Here is a 19,175-nt window from a genome sequence, read left to right on the forward strand (position 1 = left end):
ACACAAACTAGAGACTCTGGACGGCCCAGGAGCCTATGCCTCAACACGCTCACATTTCGTTTCAGTTTTTACCAGGTCGCATACATGATGACACCAGCGTCGCTTTCCAGCAACGTAAGATTGTGGAGGAAATAATGGTCTAACTCAATGTGATCTTTCTTGAAAAAAGGCCGAAGTCACGCAGGAAAAAGCGCTGCATTCTTTATTAGGCAAATAAACTATACACTTAGCAATGAATTTCTTCGAAGTTAAAGCGTGTACCTCCAGCACAATAGCATTTTTGCAGATTATACCTACCCTTTGGACTTACTATTACTGTTCTAATCATTACCAGGTCGCTACCACGCGGACACCAGTGCCACCTATCCGCAGCGAATTTTTCTGCATTTTTTAGCTTAATGGATGTCACTAACACATTGAAAGGCCGAACCAACGTTAGTAGAAGCGCCGCTTCCCTACAAAGAGTGAACTTTAAATTTAAAGCCTGCAACTACTCAAGAAGATTACAATCTTATTCCAGCTACGTTAACAGAACTAGCTCTGCCGGCCCACAATGGTGCTTTTACTATTCATGCATGGAGAATCACTCAAATAGAGCGCGAACTTCGCCTTGAAGTAGTTTTTTTATTTTATTGTGCTTATCACCTTCCTATGAAAAAGAGGAGTTAATATGTACTGAACTCCAGGTGTTCTATGCCTCGTTTACTACAACCAATTGTGTGTGTTTTTGTTCTACTATTCCCTCTCAGTTACATAACTATGGATTATGAGCATCTTCTCTGACAGACACTGATCGCAATAAATATATGTGTGTATCAAATTAACATACTTTGTCACAGTCTTTTTCCAGTTATAGGTACTATAGACCCATAACCACCCAGTGCCCGGTAGGCTCACTGAGAACAAGGGTAAGTGCACAGCTTACCTCCACACGTCACAGACTAGTTATGTTTCACACATTGGTCCTGAAGGAAGCACTCCGACAAGACTGGGCACCGATGGGGCTGAAACAGGACGACCATTCACGTTTTTAAAGTAGGTGCTATAGAACATTACATGTCCTGCATAAACCAGGGTATGCAGGAGATAAAGCAAAAATGTCTCCAGTAAAAAAAGGAAGGCCAATTGTTTCAGGTATTGGGTCAGTCTAGGAGCCCCTTTCACAATTTTCTGATCATTATCTGAAACCTTTGGTACAGAAAACGCCAACCTACCTAAAAGGCACCAGGGACCTTCTGATTTTACTCAAGGACGTGGAGTACTCACCTAACACTATGATGCGGGTGGGGCTCGACGTGAAAAGTCTCTATACGAGCTTGCCCCAACAAGAGACTCTTGACATGCTAGAGACAATACTTTTCAACACAGATTGGCCACATAAGACACCAAGACATTTCATCTTGGAATGCGGTCGTCTCGCTCTCACTGAGAACTACTTTCAATATAAAGAGACCCTATACTTGCAATGCCACGGAACTTCGATGGGCAGCACATTTGCCCCCAGTGTGGCAGGGTTATATATGAGCACCTTCGAAGGGACACATATTCACACTGAAACCAACCCTTATTATCGTCATACTGCTTTGGAAGCGGTATATTGACGATATTCTGCTAATTTGGAATGGGAATGAAGAAAACCTTAAGGCCTTTCACACCTGGATCAACACAAAAGATAACTGCTTGAAATTTACGTACAATGCTGACAGGAAGAGCTTAGATTTCCTTGACATCACAATCTATGCAGATAATGGCTCCCTTGAGACACGCACCTTTAAGGAAACAGCAAAAAACAGCCTTTTATCTTTAAAAAGTTTTCATCCCCGCCCTTTGAGGGAAAATCTTCCCTATAGCCAGTTCCTCAGGCTACGAAGGAACTGTAGCAAGAACACTGAATACAGAGCCCAAGCAGAAGACCTCTGTGAAAAATTGGCGGACCGTGATTACCCCAGGCGAGTGGTAAAGAAGTGCAAAAAGCGGGCTCGCAACCAGAATAGAGGGGGCCTTTTGGAGACATCTACCAGAGGTTTGAATGACAATATTCCCTGGCTGAGCCTACTGAGATAAAGAACTGGAGTTTCCCTTCTGTATACAGATATCGAACTTTAAACTATGGAAGTCCTCCACCCCCCCCCCCAGAGTTAAAATCCTCACTTTCCAGATGATCCCCATTTTCACAAGAACTGTCGACTTTTGAGGCACCTCTAATAAATATAAGAAGCTTGATTTTTAATTGGGAGCTCTCTTCGTAAGTACGGTTAATATTGAATAAAGTGTTGTCCAACATTACCCACTTCCCCTCATCTGATATCTCAATGTTAATGAGGGCCAAACAGAGATGATCCTCACCATGTCATCCGAATCACAAAATTACACCAACATACGGCTTGGTATTTGGATCAAAAAAGGAGTTTTATGTAAGACTTGCTCGAGCTAACACGGATGACAAAATCAGCCGAGTGCCCATGCTCTAATCGCCCTATGAATCTTATAATGAATTTTCACCACTGTGTGCTTTCAATAGTCTAAAATAATCGAATTTGAATTTTGTCAGAATATGCGATAATTTCATTACAAACTTGATAATTTTCGCCTATTGGGATGACAAACTACAATGTTACTCGACAGTCCCACTTCTATCTCCGTTCCTGTAGAGCCATTAAAACCGACCCGGTAGCAGAGCTCTGCTACTTCCGGGTCACAAGAGGCAGCTGCAGCGTAATGAGAGGCGCGATGAACTGAGCGTTCGGTACCAAACATCGCCCAGAAACCGCGTGATGTAACCGCAAGTATCTTGAATTCCGTATTAAATAAGTTTAATATTCTCTTTGGGTCTAGCCTCCTTGAAGCCCTTCTAGCACCCGAAGGAGGTGTAATTGATCTACACTTCAGGTACGTCATTTTACGGAAATCGATGATCGGCATAACCGGCTTCACACTATTTTAAAAAACGCACGCTGAGAGTGGCTTCTGCTATACGGAGGGCATTATAAACACTTTTTGCAATACCGCATGGGAAGATCAGTCCTTTGCACGAATATACAACCTGTAACTCTACATTCACGCATGCGATCGCTTCACACGATGTTTAAAAAAATGCACGCTGAGAGTGGCTTCTGCTATACTGAGGGCATTGTAGACACATTTTGCAATACTGCATGGGAAGATCAGTCCTTTGCACGAATATACAACCTGTAATTCTACATTCACGCATGCGAAGGCTACATAAGCTCTATGCTTAAAGTGAACACCAAGACACAATATGCAATAACGGGTTCTGAATAACTAAAGAAAAATGAGTTTTATTTTATCAGCATAACATCACTATAGCCAGAATTGTTCTGCATGGTGCACATTTATGGAGAAAGAGAGAGTTGACACTGCCAGTTACTGGGGGTTATGAAGTATTGCCATTTTAAGTTGCATCAAGATTGAATTGTATAGTAGTTAATTGACTACGTTGTATGTCTCCCATACCTTTTCTCATGTCTTGTCTTTATAGGTTCACAATGTTTATTCACAGGTACACTGAGACCTTGAAGAAGAAACCGGTTGAAAATGTCCCTTTTTCTATCACAAGTTTGCTACAGTATAGCTAACTTGTGTCACTTTCACTTGCCACGATTGGTCCTGAAGAAAGCCCTTAAGTCCGAATCCCGGCAGACAGGGCTGAAACAGGCAGGCCATTTTCATTTCACAGAAATGCTAGTGCGTCCTGAAAACCTAATTTTTTCAATAGAACGCACTTTTTTTGAGCATTCCCTTATGGGTGTTACCCGAACCCAGACCCAATAAAGTTCATTATCTGGTTATACGGGTATTTTTAACTGAACACTGTCCACATCACTGGATCACTACTGTTTTTAACCATGGGTAAGATCCTCCTGGTGGAGGCGGCATACCGAAACTAACCCTAGGATTATGCACACACGTGTACGAAGAGCAGAGAACCAAGATATACCGCTAACCACACTTCCCAACACGTGCATGAGGGGTTTTTACTGGAGACATTTTTGCTTATCTCCTGCATACCCTGGTGCACGCAGGACAAGTGATCCTTCCCCACTTGATTTAGATTGAAATTAGGAAACTGAAGGATCAGGATTTCCTCCCTCTTCTTTGATTAGCATACGCATAGCTATAGAACATTAGCCCGTCTAGACACGCACCGCCTTGCCTTTTAACCTTATCCCATCTTCAATAGAATAAAACCTAATTTTGAGAGATGGAGGTAATTGTAAACTCACTTCACTTGCACTCACCATTCCTGATCACTACGATAATCACCAGTTGGTCTCCCTCCAGGTGGAGGAAAGCATATATTAAGACCCTATGATGATGCTTTTCAGGTAATCACCCAAGCGGAAAATCAATAAATACCTTTCAATTACCTTTAACGTGAATGAGAGGTTTTCTAAATTGTCAGAACCCTAGACCCTGGTAATAATACAGGACAATTAATCCATTCTCTTGATATACTTATCGCCTGGAAGCCGAATGGATCTCAGCTTCTCTCTCCCTTGATTGATTACGAGATTAGTTTAGTAAACAGACAATGCCAGTACATTACTTGCAGACACAAAGGTCTGGCCCAGCACACAAATGGAGGGGAAGAAGCTACAGAGTCAGGGTATCTTAATAGTCCTTCCTCAGAGAAGTGCTAGTTTGGCAGCTTTGACACAGCCTTTACCAAGCGCAAACTTTTGCACAGCTCATGACAGAGCAAACAAGTTTGAGATACTCAAGGTTGTGTAAGAATGTGCTTGCTGTGTGACAACCTGACAATCGCACCATTTCCAGGGATTAGTCAATACTGAAAGACCAGTTGTATTCTCCAAGTGGAACTGTACCCCATTCTCTTGGAGAATGGGCAGAAGAGACCAAAAGACTGCATGTCTGACTGACTGATGTAATAACTGGATGTGAAAAAGACTTCATGGAATTTTACACAACTTGTAAGATTCAGAATCTTACATGCAGCTTTAGTGAGTAGTACATCGCATCATAATATCCGCAGTATTCTGGGAACCAACATATATCTCCCATATAAGCGAGCGGAGGGGATTGCTCTGAAACATTAATTCAACTGTCTTAGGACTGCTGAGGTAGTGGCAGCTTTAATTTTAAATTGGTCGATTTAATGGCTACTAATCAAACGAAAGGCAACTCAACTGTAGCCATTTAGTTCTGCAATTTAACAGTCCAAATGTACTAATGCCCATCAAACTGGCTGATTTACTTGCATGCAAAACATAACTGATGACTAGTTTGCAAGACACCTTAATTTAGTTCAGTCTTAAATCCTTATATGCATTTCATGTCAGACCATAATTAAAACACTTACCAGCTGTCCAGTCTCCTGGCAACGTCAGTGAGCAGCCAGCTGTGCATTCAGTTTGCCCGTAACCTTCATAGAACTATTTAAGTATAGAAAGAGTGCAACGTCAGTCAAGAGAAGGAGGACTGAGCTACTGATAGGTTGTTATCCCTAATGCAGTGCAATCCGATCGTATTTTAAAGAATACAATAAACAAGTGCAGGGGTCCAAATTGTTTTTACCATCTGTTGACCATTGAATGCAATAAAATCAATTTTAATTGTATACACATGCACACACAGCTAGTCAGTGAAAAATCATGTAACACAATGACACATCATATTCGGAGCAACTACAACAATAAACTAGGATTCCTAGATATATTGCCACCGTGCAAACGTCACATTTCATTTTATCATTAAGTAAAGCTGGTACGAGAAAACTTTTTTTTACAGCTTCACAGATTGAATGTTGCTGTGACTACACAGGAAACAAACTCTGCTATCACTCATAAGGACTTTTGAATAGGATTTTACCCCATGGCACAAATCCAACCATTTGCCTTCTTTTTTATCCAAATACGTACGAAAAAGCAAAACTGCATTAACACTGTATAAACTATACACATGCAGAGCCAAATGATAATAAGGCAGCATGGGCTTCTCAAGACTTTGCTTCTTGCGCCTCAGTGGCCCTTTCCAAACTCTATGGAAATAAATGGCATATTACACTATAAACAAATGACATATACATACATACATATACAGATACATTTACACACATACATATAGGTACTTAATTGTAATAATTGGGTTGCTGCCTGTAGTGCTGTCTAATTCACAAAATTTGCACACTCCTGCCAACTAGTATGGGGGTCAGATTACAAGTTGTTTTTCTTCAAAGAAGGGGTTTCAGTTCTGAGGATACTCATACCTCCCCTCAAAACTCACAATACACCAGGACACAACTACTTGTCTGAAATGTGTTTAGATGTTACTAAAGACCATATGTTATTGATCACACATAACTCACATCCGGGGAGATTGGAATGGTGCTTGTGAATCTACAGCACTATAGGCTGCAAACTAATAGTTACAGATAAGTAATGATTTGGGTTTGTGTGGATGTAGGTCACATGCTTTGGAGACTAAAAAGCAGTGGCTACCTCAAAGCTGTGACTTGTAAGCAGGAACAGAACATATGTAAAATGTTTAAGACAGTTTGCCCAACATGGGCCTCTTGTCGTGCATGTATAGTCGGCCATAATAATGTTTTGTAGATTTGTGACTGCTATCCCAACCTGCATCCTTACATAATGAATGTGAAATTACCTAGGAAAGCCCTGGAAAAGGGGGGTGTCTAGTCAGAGCAATACAGTTTTTTTGACTTAGTACAACATATGTATACATTTACCAAGACAACTAGTAATACACACCTTTTGAATTGGCTGCCTATGTGAGGCTGCGGAAAATGAACCAACGGTTTGGTTTTCCAACTAAGTTTGGTGCGATCACCATAGTGCGTTAAGTCTTTCAACACAGCTTATGTACTGCTCATTTGGCTACTGACTGATGTAGGAAGAAAGAAGGTAAGCCAATAGTTTAACCAGGAAAGGTGAGATGATATGACATACAAGCATTGGCAAAGCCAACGGGTCTGGCTTGAATTGGAGTTCTAGCTAAAACAGCAGTCATCTGCAGTAAAAGAAAATATTGCTTTCTACATACAACACATTTAAGAAACATTTAATGTGTGATGATTCAGTGTATTTCGGAGATGTAAAATAGCCTTGCAGGCATTGCAATGCAAGAATCCCTTGAGGGGGTGGAATAATACACCATACAGCCAATAGCAAGAGATCAGACAAAACTCTGTTGGGTGGAGCTAAAGGCCACTCTAGTTCCATTTCAAAGAATTTGTAATAGGTCATGCTGACACTTACGCTGTCAAATCAGCCTTAAAACCAGGGCCAAGAGCAACTGTGGGTGACAAAACAAAACAGAAGTCCTCATATTAGGTACATCCCCCTCTGCATGGGACGACTCTTGGTGGCCGGAAGCCCTTGGAAAAGCACCCATCCCGACAGACCATGCACGGAACCTAGGCGTGATCCTGGATTCTTCACTGTCAATGAACAGACAAGTCAGCGCCGTATCCTCATCCTGCTTCAACATTCTTCGCATGCTCAGGAAAACATTTCGCTGGATCCCCACCGAAACAAGGAAAACAGTCACCCATGCTCTGGTCACGAGCCGACTGGACTACGGAAACACCCTCTACGCAGGCACTACCGCTAAACTCCAGAAGAAACTCCAACGAATCCAAAACGCCTCAGCCAGGATCATATTAGACATCCCACGCAACGAACACATTTCTGGTCACCTTAAAGACCTCCACTGGCTACCCGTCAATAAGAGAATCACTTTCCGACTGCTAACCCATGCACACAAATCACTCTACGACATCGGACCAGAATGCCTCAACTCACGACTGTCCTACACCCCCTCCCGCCAACTACGTTCTTCCAGCCAAGCCCTCGCCACTGTACCTCGCATCAACAAGACCACCATGGGTGGCAGATCCTTCTCTTACCTGGCTGCTAAAACATGGAACTCACTCCCCGCGTACCTTCGCCTCACCCAGAACCACCTAGCATTCAGAAAGCAACTTAAAACATGGATATTTGACAAGTAACCCTCCTCCCCTTTCTAAGCGCCTTGAGACCCTCTGGGTAGGTAGTGCGCTATATAAATTCTCTGACTTGACTTGACTAGCATGTGTCAGTAATTGACCTAAGCTACATAAAGAGCAACCTGAAGGAAACAGAGCATCAACCACTGAGCTCCATATTCCTGACCTATGCCCTGGGCTAGTGTGCCCCGATGGCAAGATCGGGTTGCTGCCTTAGAGCACCAACAGTTGGTGGCATCAAACCAAACGAAATGATGCAAAATCGTATTTTTCTTTGGCACAGGGAGTGCTTCAAGATAAAATAAGTATATACCTTTTTGGCTGGGTGTTGAAATTCTTGGCCCTCTTACTGAATACTGCTGCAAAAGTAAATCTGAAAACAGAGAAGGGGTGAAAATGTGTCTACAAGGGACATGGAGGGGAGGAGGTGAAAGAGAAAATGGATAGCTGTAGGTCAAGTCCGCATTAGTAGCATTCTTAGAGCATTCCGTTTTGCTTATAAGCAGGGTACATTTTGAACTTGAAATGTAAGTGATTAAAACCAAACTTCTCAAATATTCTGCAGCAAATAGATGCAATACTTTTGCAATGTAGCTTGCGAATAAAGATCGCACCTTAAAAATACATGTGAAATAATTGACCTAGTACCAAAGTGATGTAAAGCTGCAATCAGAGAATAGCCAAGAGCCAGTAAACCTGGCTACCAAGGTGGGAAGTGCTAATGTTCATTTTACAAACCACATGCCAATATACAACCAAGAGGTTTTTTTTTAAATCCTCCTCCCCCACACTTTCAGTTTCCCTCTTCCTTATATCCCCTTGGTCACCCAGCGGCAATGAGAAAGTATGCCCCCTCCATTGTAAAGTTTCACTTGAGGCTGCTCGAAGTCCTTTAAATGACCATCCACATTGGAGGTAGGCTCCCCACGATCCACCAGAAGACACTTTAATTAAGCAATGCCACTGTTCACATTTATCTTATCTCTTGCTTACTTCCACTGGTCCCTCAGATTTACTTTGCATTCGTGCCCCTTGACCCTTTCCTCCTCCTACATGGACCATAGCCACACAGTGTCTCCGCCTTTGCTATTGATGGCTACTGTCTGACTGGCTCACTCATCCGTTATGATAGTAATCAGCATTCTGTCTAGGCGCATACTTTATGCTGTCCTACTAGGACAAAATACAGTCCTTTAACCTATACCTACCACTAATCAACCACCCCAAAGACCCTACCAGATAAGCAATCCCTTCTTGTTTACACTACTTAGTTTTCCCCGTCAACATGCGCCCTTTTCTACAAACTAAACTCTCCTTGGCACCCTGTATCCAAACTCTGGTGATCCAGTAAGCGTTTCTGCTCATCAGTTCGGGCAGTAGTAAACCTCCACCTTGACACTGTTCTTCGGTTGCCTACCCTCTTTCCTACCGAATTCTGATACCTACCCTGTGCACTTACCAAATACTGGGCAAGTTTCTCGCCATAGAATCTAACCTTAATATCGAGTTTGTGTTCCTGCCATACAACAGAGAAAAGATTTTAAGATCCACTGTTGGGACAGAAAAGTCCTCTTCATGGTAATGGACATGCACCCCTGCTTTGAGCGCCCAATAGTACTGATGTCCGGATCTCCAATGCTGATTTTTGCTGTCATAGGCAAACACGGATCATGAGGGTGCACTATTGCATAAGCCTATCTCATGGATGGCAGTCTTGTTGGACCGGGAGAGGCGCCCAAATCAATACCCTCATAGCAGTCGAAGGTTACCAACTTAACCAGAAGTTAAGGAGCACAAACCTATGGTGGCAGCATACGGTGTAGTGATCAATAGGAGTCAACAGGTCCTTTTAAATGTGTCACTGGTGTGAGGCCTGTAGGCTCACTCACTTTGTAATAGTTGTGCTGCTGTGTGCTTAACTCACCCTTGTCCCACATCAGGTTGGCGTGAAGTGCTGCCCACGGCAGGAGCGGTGCATCTATGCTGGGTGTATGTGGGCCTGGGGAAGGTGCTATACAGTAATAACCCATTACGGAGTATGATGCGCATGGTGTATGCATGTGCTGAAGGTGGATGTGCCTAGGAGTGGTACAATACAATAACTGAAGGATGAAGCGGTGAGCAGTGTGTGAGGAATAAGTGCATGTGGTAGTTGCATGTGTGCGGTACAGTTAATGGAGGATACAGTACTGTGCAGTGCATTTATGCTGTATACATGCACTCCGGTATGTGTGCCTGTCAATGGTACAAAACATGGAGAACACTGGGTTACATTTTGGGAGGCCCATGTCTGCAAGGTGTAATGTGGAGTGGTGGGAGAAAGATGCTTCCCCAGACAAATTTGTGAATTGCTGCATTTCTGCAAGAGGGGTGGGACACAATGGGGAGTGGAGGACCAGGCATTCCCTGTACACTTCAAAGAGTGCTCTTTGATTTAGTAATAGGTCACAAGTTAGGGGTCTGACACATCACAGGAACGAAGGGGGCTAATAAGAAAATCATGAATAGCAGGGCTGGGAGCACTGGGCTATCATTTTGATGCACATATCACTGCGGCTGTCACACAGGTGTGAACTTGAATCATTCCAATGGCCTGTGTTGTGGGACTAACCGCTTCGGAGCCATCACTGCTGTGACAGGCTGCTTTTCAAGAGGAAAAGAAAAAAGAGAAGTAGATGCTTCAAAAGAAGCAGAACCCTAACATACAACTTCAAAAGACTCACATTTGGTTTTTGGAAATTACTATAAGAAGGGGAAGGTAAGACCCTCAAGAAGCCGGATGGGTTGTGTGAGGAGCGGAAGCTCTGCAAGACTTCTGCCTGTGAGGACTGGAGGCCAAGGCCTGCTAGTCTCCCTGCTTGGTGAGCACCAGCTGCTGCCTGTTTGCAAAGACCAGCGTGCCTTGTGAGGAAGAGGAGAGTGCTGGAGGGAGACCAGTCCAATGGAGAGCCCTGTTGAGTGAACTCCCTGTGCAAGGTGTGCAGAAAAGACTGGGTAGTTACCCATGTGCAGGTCTGAGTTGGCAACTCTGTATTCCAGGAGAGGGCTGCCGGGAAGATAGCTGTGGAACATACAGCCGTGCAGTAGGAGCTGAAGCCTTCCATGGAACATTATAGTGACTCCAAATGCCAGAAGTGGCTGCTGGGGTAAAGACTCATGCGGTAATGGCCGAAGCCTGAACAGTAACATTACGTCAACCCTGTATGCCAGGAGCCACCAGGGTAAAAACTGCCATTTGGTCCGGGCCAAAGCCTTGTGTGGCAGTTGTGCTGCAACCCTGTTAGCAAGGAGGGGCTGCTGAGAATACTTGTGCAGTGTTAATCGGGAGAGAACTCGTAGAATGCCAGAGGTGGTGACCCATGGGTCACCAGGACCAACGAGGACTGCATCGGGTCCAGCCCCTTTGAGCAAGTAAGGATGCAGTGTGAAAATTGTCACCCAAGTTTGGGCTTGAGGACCAGAGCATCAGACACCCTGCAGGAGGAGTTCAAGAAACCAGATTGCTGCCAGAGTGTGATATTGTGAGAGAGAGCTTGAACCTGCTGAGTGCAGCTGTAAAGTCCATATACAAGCAACTCGCCTGATCAGGACATGAGCCGCAGCGAGCGCCTGCGGAGGCAGGTGCACTCCAGGACTCTGCACACTTCACTCCTCCCGGAGCAGGTAAGACTTGTTTCAGGCCTATCTGCCCCAGGGGAACTTGCTGCTGAGAGCGGTGCAGCACTAGGACACTTTTGACTTTAACTTAAGAAGAGCAGACTCTTGACACATTGCTAGTAGGGTATTCCCTGAATGTTGCCAACAGAGGATGGGCAATAACCACTATTGCTAACATGAGGAGGGATTGGGGCAGGTAACTGCAATCAAAACACTAGAAACGCAAGGGGAACATTTGTTATTGTTTGTGAATGTCATTTTTCTTTTGGGGTAGACAGTTTTTCATGAAAGTGACTATTTGGCTCGACAACTGTCCACTGCTGCGCAGATTTTCAGCTGCGAGCCAGTTTTCACCAATCTGATCTAGGGTTTAATTGATGGAGTCATTGTTCTTTTAAGAGGAACCGTAAGGGTGCTTCCCGTTCTTGACCTGTATCTATAAAGCCATATGGGAACTCCAGTATTGATGACCAATAGGATGGTCACAGACTAAAGCGGACATCAGAGGCCCACCCTACACTGTGCCCTTTTTTTTCGGCACCTTTGTCCTCTCCTTTTGGACTATTGTGTCGACTTCCCCGGAACATTAAAGATTGGTTAGTGCCGCCGAGCCTACGCATGCCGGTTAGCCCTGATCCCTGGCTTCTGTGGCCTTATACTGCCCGTTCCTGCTCTCCAGCCATCAGTCCGCTGCCCAGCACCGACCCAGCTCTTGTTCACAGTCATCTGACTGACTCTGCTCATGGCCAACTTAAAATGAATGTGTGTTTCCAATCAGGAGTCATCCTTCCTTTTCCATGTAAATGGCTACTTATGATGCGACGCTGCACTGGCAAGGACTATATGATATGTCAGTGTGCCATCTGAAGGGGAGACCTTTACAGGATACCCTAAGGTTCCATCCTGTAATCCAGGGAAGTATCCTCTTGGGTATCAGGGTCATAGAAATTCAGACCGGTTGGCAAGGTGCTGGGTTTGGTCCAAAAATGCCTAAGCGTCTGGCAGCACATATGTAGAAGAGTTGGCACCACTGGGTGGCATTTTCTGTTTTTTTAGGAATGATGCAAGCACTAAATACTTATGAGATTGACATCAATAGTTTGCTGCCTTTTCTTTGGGGGACCTTTGGTATTGGAAGGCCGTCATGCAAATATATGTTAATTTTGGGAACCATCTATATGGTGTATTGTCGGGCATCAAAGGCATTCAGTAGGTGGTCAGTGTAACGGGTGCCAGGGGAGTGATGACTACTGTCTAGACTCCCGTGCTGGAACAGGCTTCATTCTCTCAGCCTTCAGACCTGGCATGCCGTTTCTAGAAGCAAAGACGTGCAAAGACGTGCTGATCTGTCTCAATCACTGTGGGCAGTGCTAACAGTATGCTTTTGCGATAATGGTTCCGTGGACAAGGCCGGACACTCTTGGTCATTCCTTGTTATGGAGCAGAGTCTCAGTGAGTTGTTGAACGCTTGCTGGATTAGGTGCAGTTTCGCCTGAAGGTGCTTGTGTGCTCTGGTCCAAGCCTGTAGTGGAAAGTCAAATCTTTGCCTTGGGAGTCGGTCTCGTGGAGGGTCCTGTAGCTTCTTCTCCAAAGTCGAATTCTTAAGAGGAGCTAGAAGTAGTACTGGATGGGCAATTATACAGGAAGGTAGTAGTGTTCCTAACTTGGGAAAGAACTGTACATCAAACAGAACAAATATCAACAAGTCAAGTAAATGGCGTGATAAGTAAGCAATGGCTGTAAGCACATACTACCCCAAAGTGCCGTAAGCAGATTGAAAGCACAATCTGTTGAAAAATTCACAAAAAAAACCCATCAGCTGATGCAGCACACCTATAGACAATGTAATAGGTACTAAACACAAGCCAAATTTCAAGGACTGATGTCGCTGAATAAAACAATTCCCAAGAGTCCTTATACAATACAGAGTATCCAGAGGTTCCAAAGGATGTGATGAACAGTCCACAAAGCTTCACTGTATGATGAAGGCCAGATGAAATAGATAAAACACCGCAGGCCTCAGGGAAGAGCGTTGCTGGAGAGACTTTTCCCAGAGAGCAGCAGGGTGACAGTAGGCTCATCAGTAACAAACGCCCAGGTTGCAGGCTTTGCAGGCTGTCCAGATAGTACAGGACACTGGTGGGGCTAGCCGGGGCGTTCGCTTTGGGTTTCAATTGACGTTTTGAAAGTCCTTAATGTCTTTTATTCCTGGTCCTTTAGTTCCTTAGTTGTCCTTTCTCCTTACTCAACGCGTAGGTTCAAGATCGTTGCCAAGTTGTAGTAAAAGAAGATGCACAGTTCAACTGTGTAAGTAGATAATCCTTTATTGTAGATTCCTTCTAGGATAGGTAAGTAGGATAAGCTAGGAAGTATAGATAAAACCCCACCAGGAGCCAAGCAGCTCAGTCGGAGTTGACCAACTGACACTGAGCACAGAGAGACACCCAGGCATTCCATGATGTTATGGTACATTCCATTCAGTGGAGAACAGTAGAGAAGTAATTTACTACACGCTACCTTGGTCGCAGAACGGACTGGTGGTCTTTTTTGGATTGAAAGACATTACAGGCTGAACACACACTTTCGTTGTTGTCCCTTAGTAAACCGAGGTTACAGACCAGAAGCTGGTCCTATCACAGGGTTTTAGGATTACAGGATAGGCAGAATTTACAGTCTTCTACACACCCTTCCTTCAAACTAGTCATCCTCGTATAACCCGTCGATTTAGGCCGAAGCCATCAACAATGGAGACATAATCTGAAATTCTGCCCTTCACTCTTCTACATTGGGGGTTGGGGGAGGGGGGTCAGGCGCGCTACACGCATTGAACTCACCGGGCTTCACCCCCCCCCCCCCCCCCCCGTCGTGTGTGGCAGCCCGGGATGATACAGATCCCAGGCACACACAGAGCCGCACCCGAACGTTTCACAGGTCTTTAAAAGACCATTTGAATGTTAATTAGGCCTTGCAGTTGTTTCAGCCCTTCTAAGAGCCCCTGCAGCTCCACTCTGCCTACTGATTAAAGGTTCAGCCCCCCCCCCCGACATTTTTTCTGGCTTGTTGTAAAATATTGAAAAAGCTTCCACTTAAAACCCCGGGAGACACCAGGACAGTGTTGATGCTCCCGAGTTTCAAAAAGAGAAGGGAAATCAAGAGAGAAAATGGCTCTTTAAAGGGTTCCTCTTCCCCTAAAACGCTCACCTGGCATGACGTCATGCCGTAACTTCTCCACTAGTGAGAATAGAGCAGTGTGAGCTTGTGCACATTGATGTGTCTGCTGTAACTGCAGTGCGAGAAAAAAAACGGACTGCAGTGACAGCAGGCACAAAACACAGCCCGAAAGACCAGTTTCGAGGCCCCCTTTGAAAAACTGCCGGTGCTCAGACTCTGTGAGACCGGCCCACTTAAAGCCCTGGGTGTAATTAACTAACCCCAGGGCACATTCAGCAGCCCCTGGACGTTGCCTGCTTTCCATTCTGAGCAGGAACGTGCAGCGTTGAGGGGGCTTTCACTTCCAGCTGTGATAAAGACAAAGGCTTGATTTAAAGGGCTATCAGCCCTTCCTTTGTCTATGGAGCATCCTGACCGAGCTATCTTGAGCCCATCACCTAGAGATGCCAGGGCAAGGGACGGGAACCAAAGGCACACATTGTGTTATGCCTAAAAAGTAAATCCGAGAAACTAAGGGTTGGAAGCAAGCTGTTGGGATATCAGCTCCATCAGTCTATACGAGTAGTTACATTAATAATTTAGATGCCATAATTTTTTTTAATGTATTTTATAGTGCTACTTCTCCCAATGTAGGGTGATATACATTGATAATAAATCATACAAGTGTGTAAATACATGTAAAAGGTGTGTAACATACTGATGATGACAGGGACACTGGAAATATCAGGCAAAAAAAACAAAACTATGTAGGAGCAGAAAATCATGCGGAAGAGCAGACTAAATTATGTAGCAAGATAAGGCAAATTACGAGACATTCAGTGCTATAACCTTATTTTGGAAGTATAATATCAAAATCAAGAAAAAACCTAAAAAAGGGACATCAAGGCGGCTAAGAAAAACTATTGAGAACTTCTCTGGGCAAAACTCCATCATGCCAGCAAACAGATTCCAAGCGCTTCTGGGAAGTCATTAACCAGGTATCAAATGGCAAGAACTGCCCCTTTAACTCTGAAATAATGGAGGATGACTGTAAAGCGCATATCGAACATACATACGCCATTCTACCTACTGACATTGCAAATTATGGAGTCTCAAATGCAGGAATAGCCCATGACATAGTAAAGACCGAACTACCAGATTTTACCCCAGAGATCTCACAAGAGCAGGTCCTAAACATCATAAAAAACTTCATACCTGAAGGAGCTCCAGGGCCCAACGGTCTGCCAAACGCATTATTCCGGCACGACCCCTCATTCTGGTCTGGTATCCTTACTCCGCTCTTCACGCACGTGCTAGCGTCAGGCACAATCCCCGACTCCTGGCGAGGAAGCATCTTAAACCCCATATATAAATCAGGATCACGCTCGGACCCTGCTAACTATAGAATGATCGCACTAATGGACGTTGAGGCTACGATTTATGCGTCAAATCTGCTGGTAGATCTAGAAGAATCAGTGAGCCGTACAAATCTGATGGCAAACATGAAAAACGGATTTCGGGCTGGAATGGTTACCATCACCATCATCTCAGCGGCTACTCTCCTAGCAAAACCAGCATACGCAAAATCACGGACTCTGTACGCGTGCTTCATCGATCTTAAAGCAGCGTTCGATAAAGTACCAAGAGCAAGGCTATGGGCCAAAATGCTAAATTGGGGGTTACCAACCAAACTTCTGGCGGCGATAATGAACCTTTACTCAAACACGTGGGTAAAAGTAAGGATAGGAGACAGGCCCAGTATAACAAGCAAGATTCCAACTAAAAATGAATTAAAACAGGGGTTGCGTGTTGGTCCCCTGCCTATTTAACATCTATACTGCCGACCTTGAGAAACATCTCCAACAAGTTTGAACTGACCCACCAAAACTGGGTAACACGCCAATCACTAGCCTCCAATACGCAGACGGCATTGTTCTTCTATCTCAAACACCGAAAGGTCTGCAGCGATCAACGGCCCAACTAGGAGCATACACGATCACAGCCCAATTAACAAATCAAGAAAACTAAGGTGCTATGCTTTTTAAAACATCGAAAAACCGGGGCAAAACGTAAATTCATCTGGAATCTAGATGGCAAACCAATATCCCAGGTGAATTCTTACAAATATCTTGGGTTTCAACTTGATCACAATCTCAACTTTAACCACCAGCTGGACCAGGGAGAAATGAAAGCAAAACAAGTCCACTACGCCTTTAAAACTCCAGAGAGGAAGTTAAAAGGCTGCTCAACGGGTCACCTGCTAAAGAGAATTGCAGCAAAATTCATTCCAACTATATCTTATGGGTCAGAACTACTGAATACAAAAGAAGCAGCCGCTTTAAACCAAGCCCAGTCGAGTCTCTTTAAGAGTCTGTTCTCAATTCCACGACATCTCCCAGTCACAGATTCGACTGGAATATGGGCTTAAAAACCAGAAACCAGCACGATAAGGAGCGGTGGCCAAATATTACTGGTGAATGAGGCAAGCAGAAGAAAACACCTTTGCCCACTCTAGCAGGGCAGAAATTGAACAGCAAGCGAGACAAAATAATTCCATCATCAGCGTACTAAACGAATCACTTTGAGATCATCTCGAAGAGGCCTAGCACACAATCACCTCCTACTCCGTGTTCAAAAAGTTGTGAACATAGCAACCAAACAAATGTCTTTAATGGACAAAACTGCATTTGCAAAAAAAAAAAAAAAAACACACGCATGGTCAGTGATTTAATCTTATCAGACGCTGAAACCACAACAATACTTGTGCGAAATGTTCTGACATCATAAAAAGCACTATCGGACGATGCTACGGTTAGGGCACTTCCCCACAAAGGACCTGACTCCGAAATGGAAATGTATATGGCCGAAAGAATGCTGATTGTGTGGACAGGGAGATGAGACATTACTACACCTTCTATGCATCTGCCCCTCTCTTATTGCAACCTGGAAAACTGTCCTTCGTGAGGTTTTCAGGAAAAAACTACAAAGGACATGTAGAGCAGCTGTCCTAGAATGCCTTGAAGGCTAGTCAGTGCAACTGTCCTGCAAAGCCATTACGTTTTGGGAAATGGCAGCCAAAGAACTAGATAAAACAAGAATCAACTTGAGTGGCTCTTACAATACTGACTGGTCTATCCTCACCTACTCCTGCACTATTTCCTGATCGCTCCTCAATGTAATATCCTAGCATTTTTAAACTGCACAGATTATAAAATTAATATTTCTTATTTCAATTGTTAATGAGGATTGAGTAATGACGACAGTGTTTTTATTCTTTGTATCTTTCAAACCACCACTTTTAATTATTGTGTACAAAGTGCTTTTACAATCTTTTACGATTTTTTAACAAAATAAAAGTAATATTGACTTATTTTGGAAGTCATACATATGTCAACACTATCTGAGCAAACATTTACTTCATTAGTACCATGCGGACACCCAAATACAACAAGCATTGGCATAGCCAATAGGTCTCGCCTTTGGGACTTTATAAGTGTTTAGCCATGCAACAGTTGATGTTGTTGCATCAAGGATATTGTGCTGCATAACTAAATACTTATAAGGTCCCAAAAGCGAGACCAATTGCCTATGCCAATGCTCTGAGCATAAATTGTTGAAACAAGAGTAATCTATAAAAGAAGCGTTTTTTTCACATACAGTACCATTTTGTGGAACAATTATAACATTTCGTTATATTGGTCTCGGGACAGATTAAGAGGGGCACTGCGGGCGTGGAAAAAAGGCAGCGGAGATGAAGGTATTGTGGCAGGGAAATGTGCAGAGACAGGCAAATGTAAACAAGCGAAAGAGAAAGCACGGCGGGAAAGAATAACCTGACCCATGAAGAATGCAGCTGCCACCCAAGGTGGCTCCTGCAAGCAAAACGCTGTGGGACACCCAGGAGCCACGGACAAAACACTACAATGGAGCATTTGGGAGTGTTAACCTTGCTTCTTTGTGCCCTTGTAGCTAAGATAAAGGTGAACATGTGCCCTACATTCTCAAGTGGTAACTGGACATGTGGAAGAGGTTGTACCATTGTGCACAGATGTCATTGATGGAGGTAAAACAACCTCTATCAAGTTAAATGAGGAAACCTCAATAGCGAGAGGCTGTAAGAAATGACATCACAGACTCCTCCACTGAGGGAAGGGCCGCTGTATCGATGCCTCCCCTCCAGCTCTTTGAAAGTACTACCCCAGCCAAAATTCACCTGCTCACTGTACCTGGTCTTCGACAAAATATTGCCCCAGTGATGTAGCATCTGTTTCCCATACGGTCCAATTTCACGGAAATGTTTCCAACTGCAAAGGCTGGGCCCAAGGGTACCATTACAATCACCCTGGTCCCAGAATAGCTTCTA

The 19,175-nt window shown here is 44.1% G+C and overlaps 1 protein-coding gene across 8 annotated transcripts in view; it reads right to left on the reverse strand.

Annotated features, from left to right (window-relative positions):
• Window positions 1-19,175, reverse strand: part of ACSL1 (acyl-CoA synthetase long chain family member 1) — a 408,120-nt gene that overhangs the window by 53,796 nt on the left and 335,149 nt on the right. For all 8 annotated transcript variants that reach the window (XM_086962488.1, XM_086962494.1, XM_086962493.1 and 5 more), the window contains exon 15: window positions 5,342-5,414. In XM_086962488.1, coding sequence (XP_086818614.1) covers window positions 5,342-5,414 — 73 coding nt within the window. The remainder of the gene's footprint in view (window positions 1-5,341; window positions 5,415-19,175) is intronic.

This window comes from Lissotriton vulgaris, chromosome 3_1 (genome assembly GCF_964263255.1).
Source record: "Lissotriton vulgaris chromosome 3_1, aLisVul1.2, whole genome shotgun sequence".
NCBI classification, from domain to species: Eukaryota; Metazoa; Chordata; class Amphibia; order Caudata; family Salamandridae; genus Lissotriton; species Lissotriton vulgaris.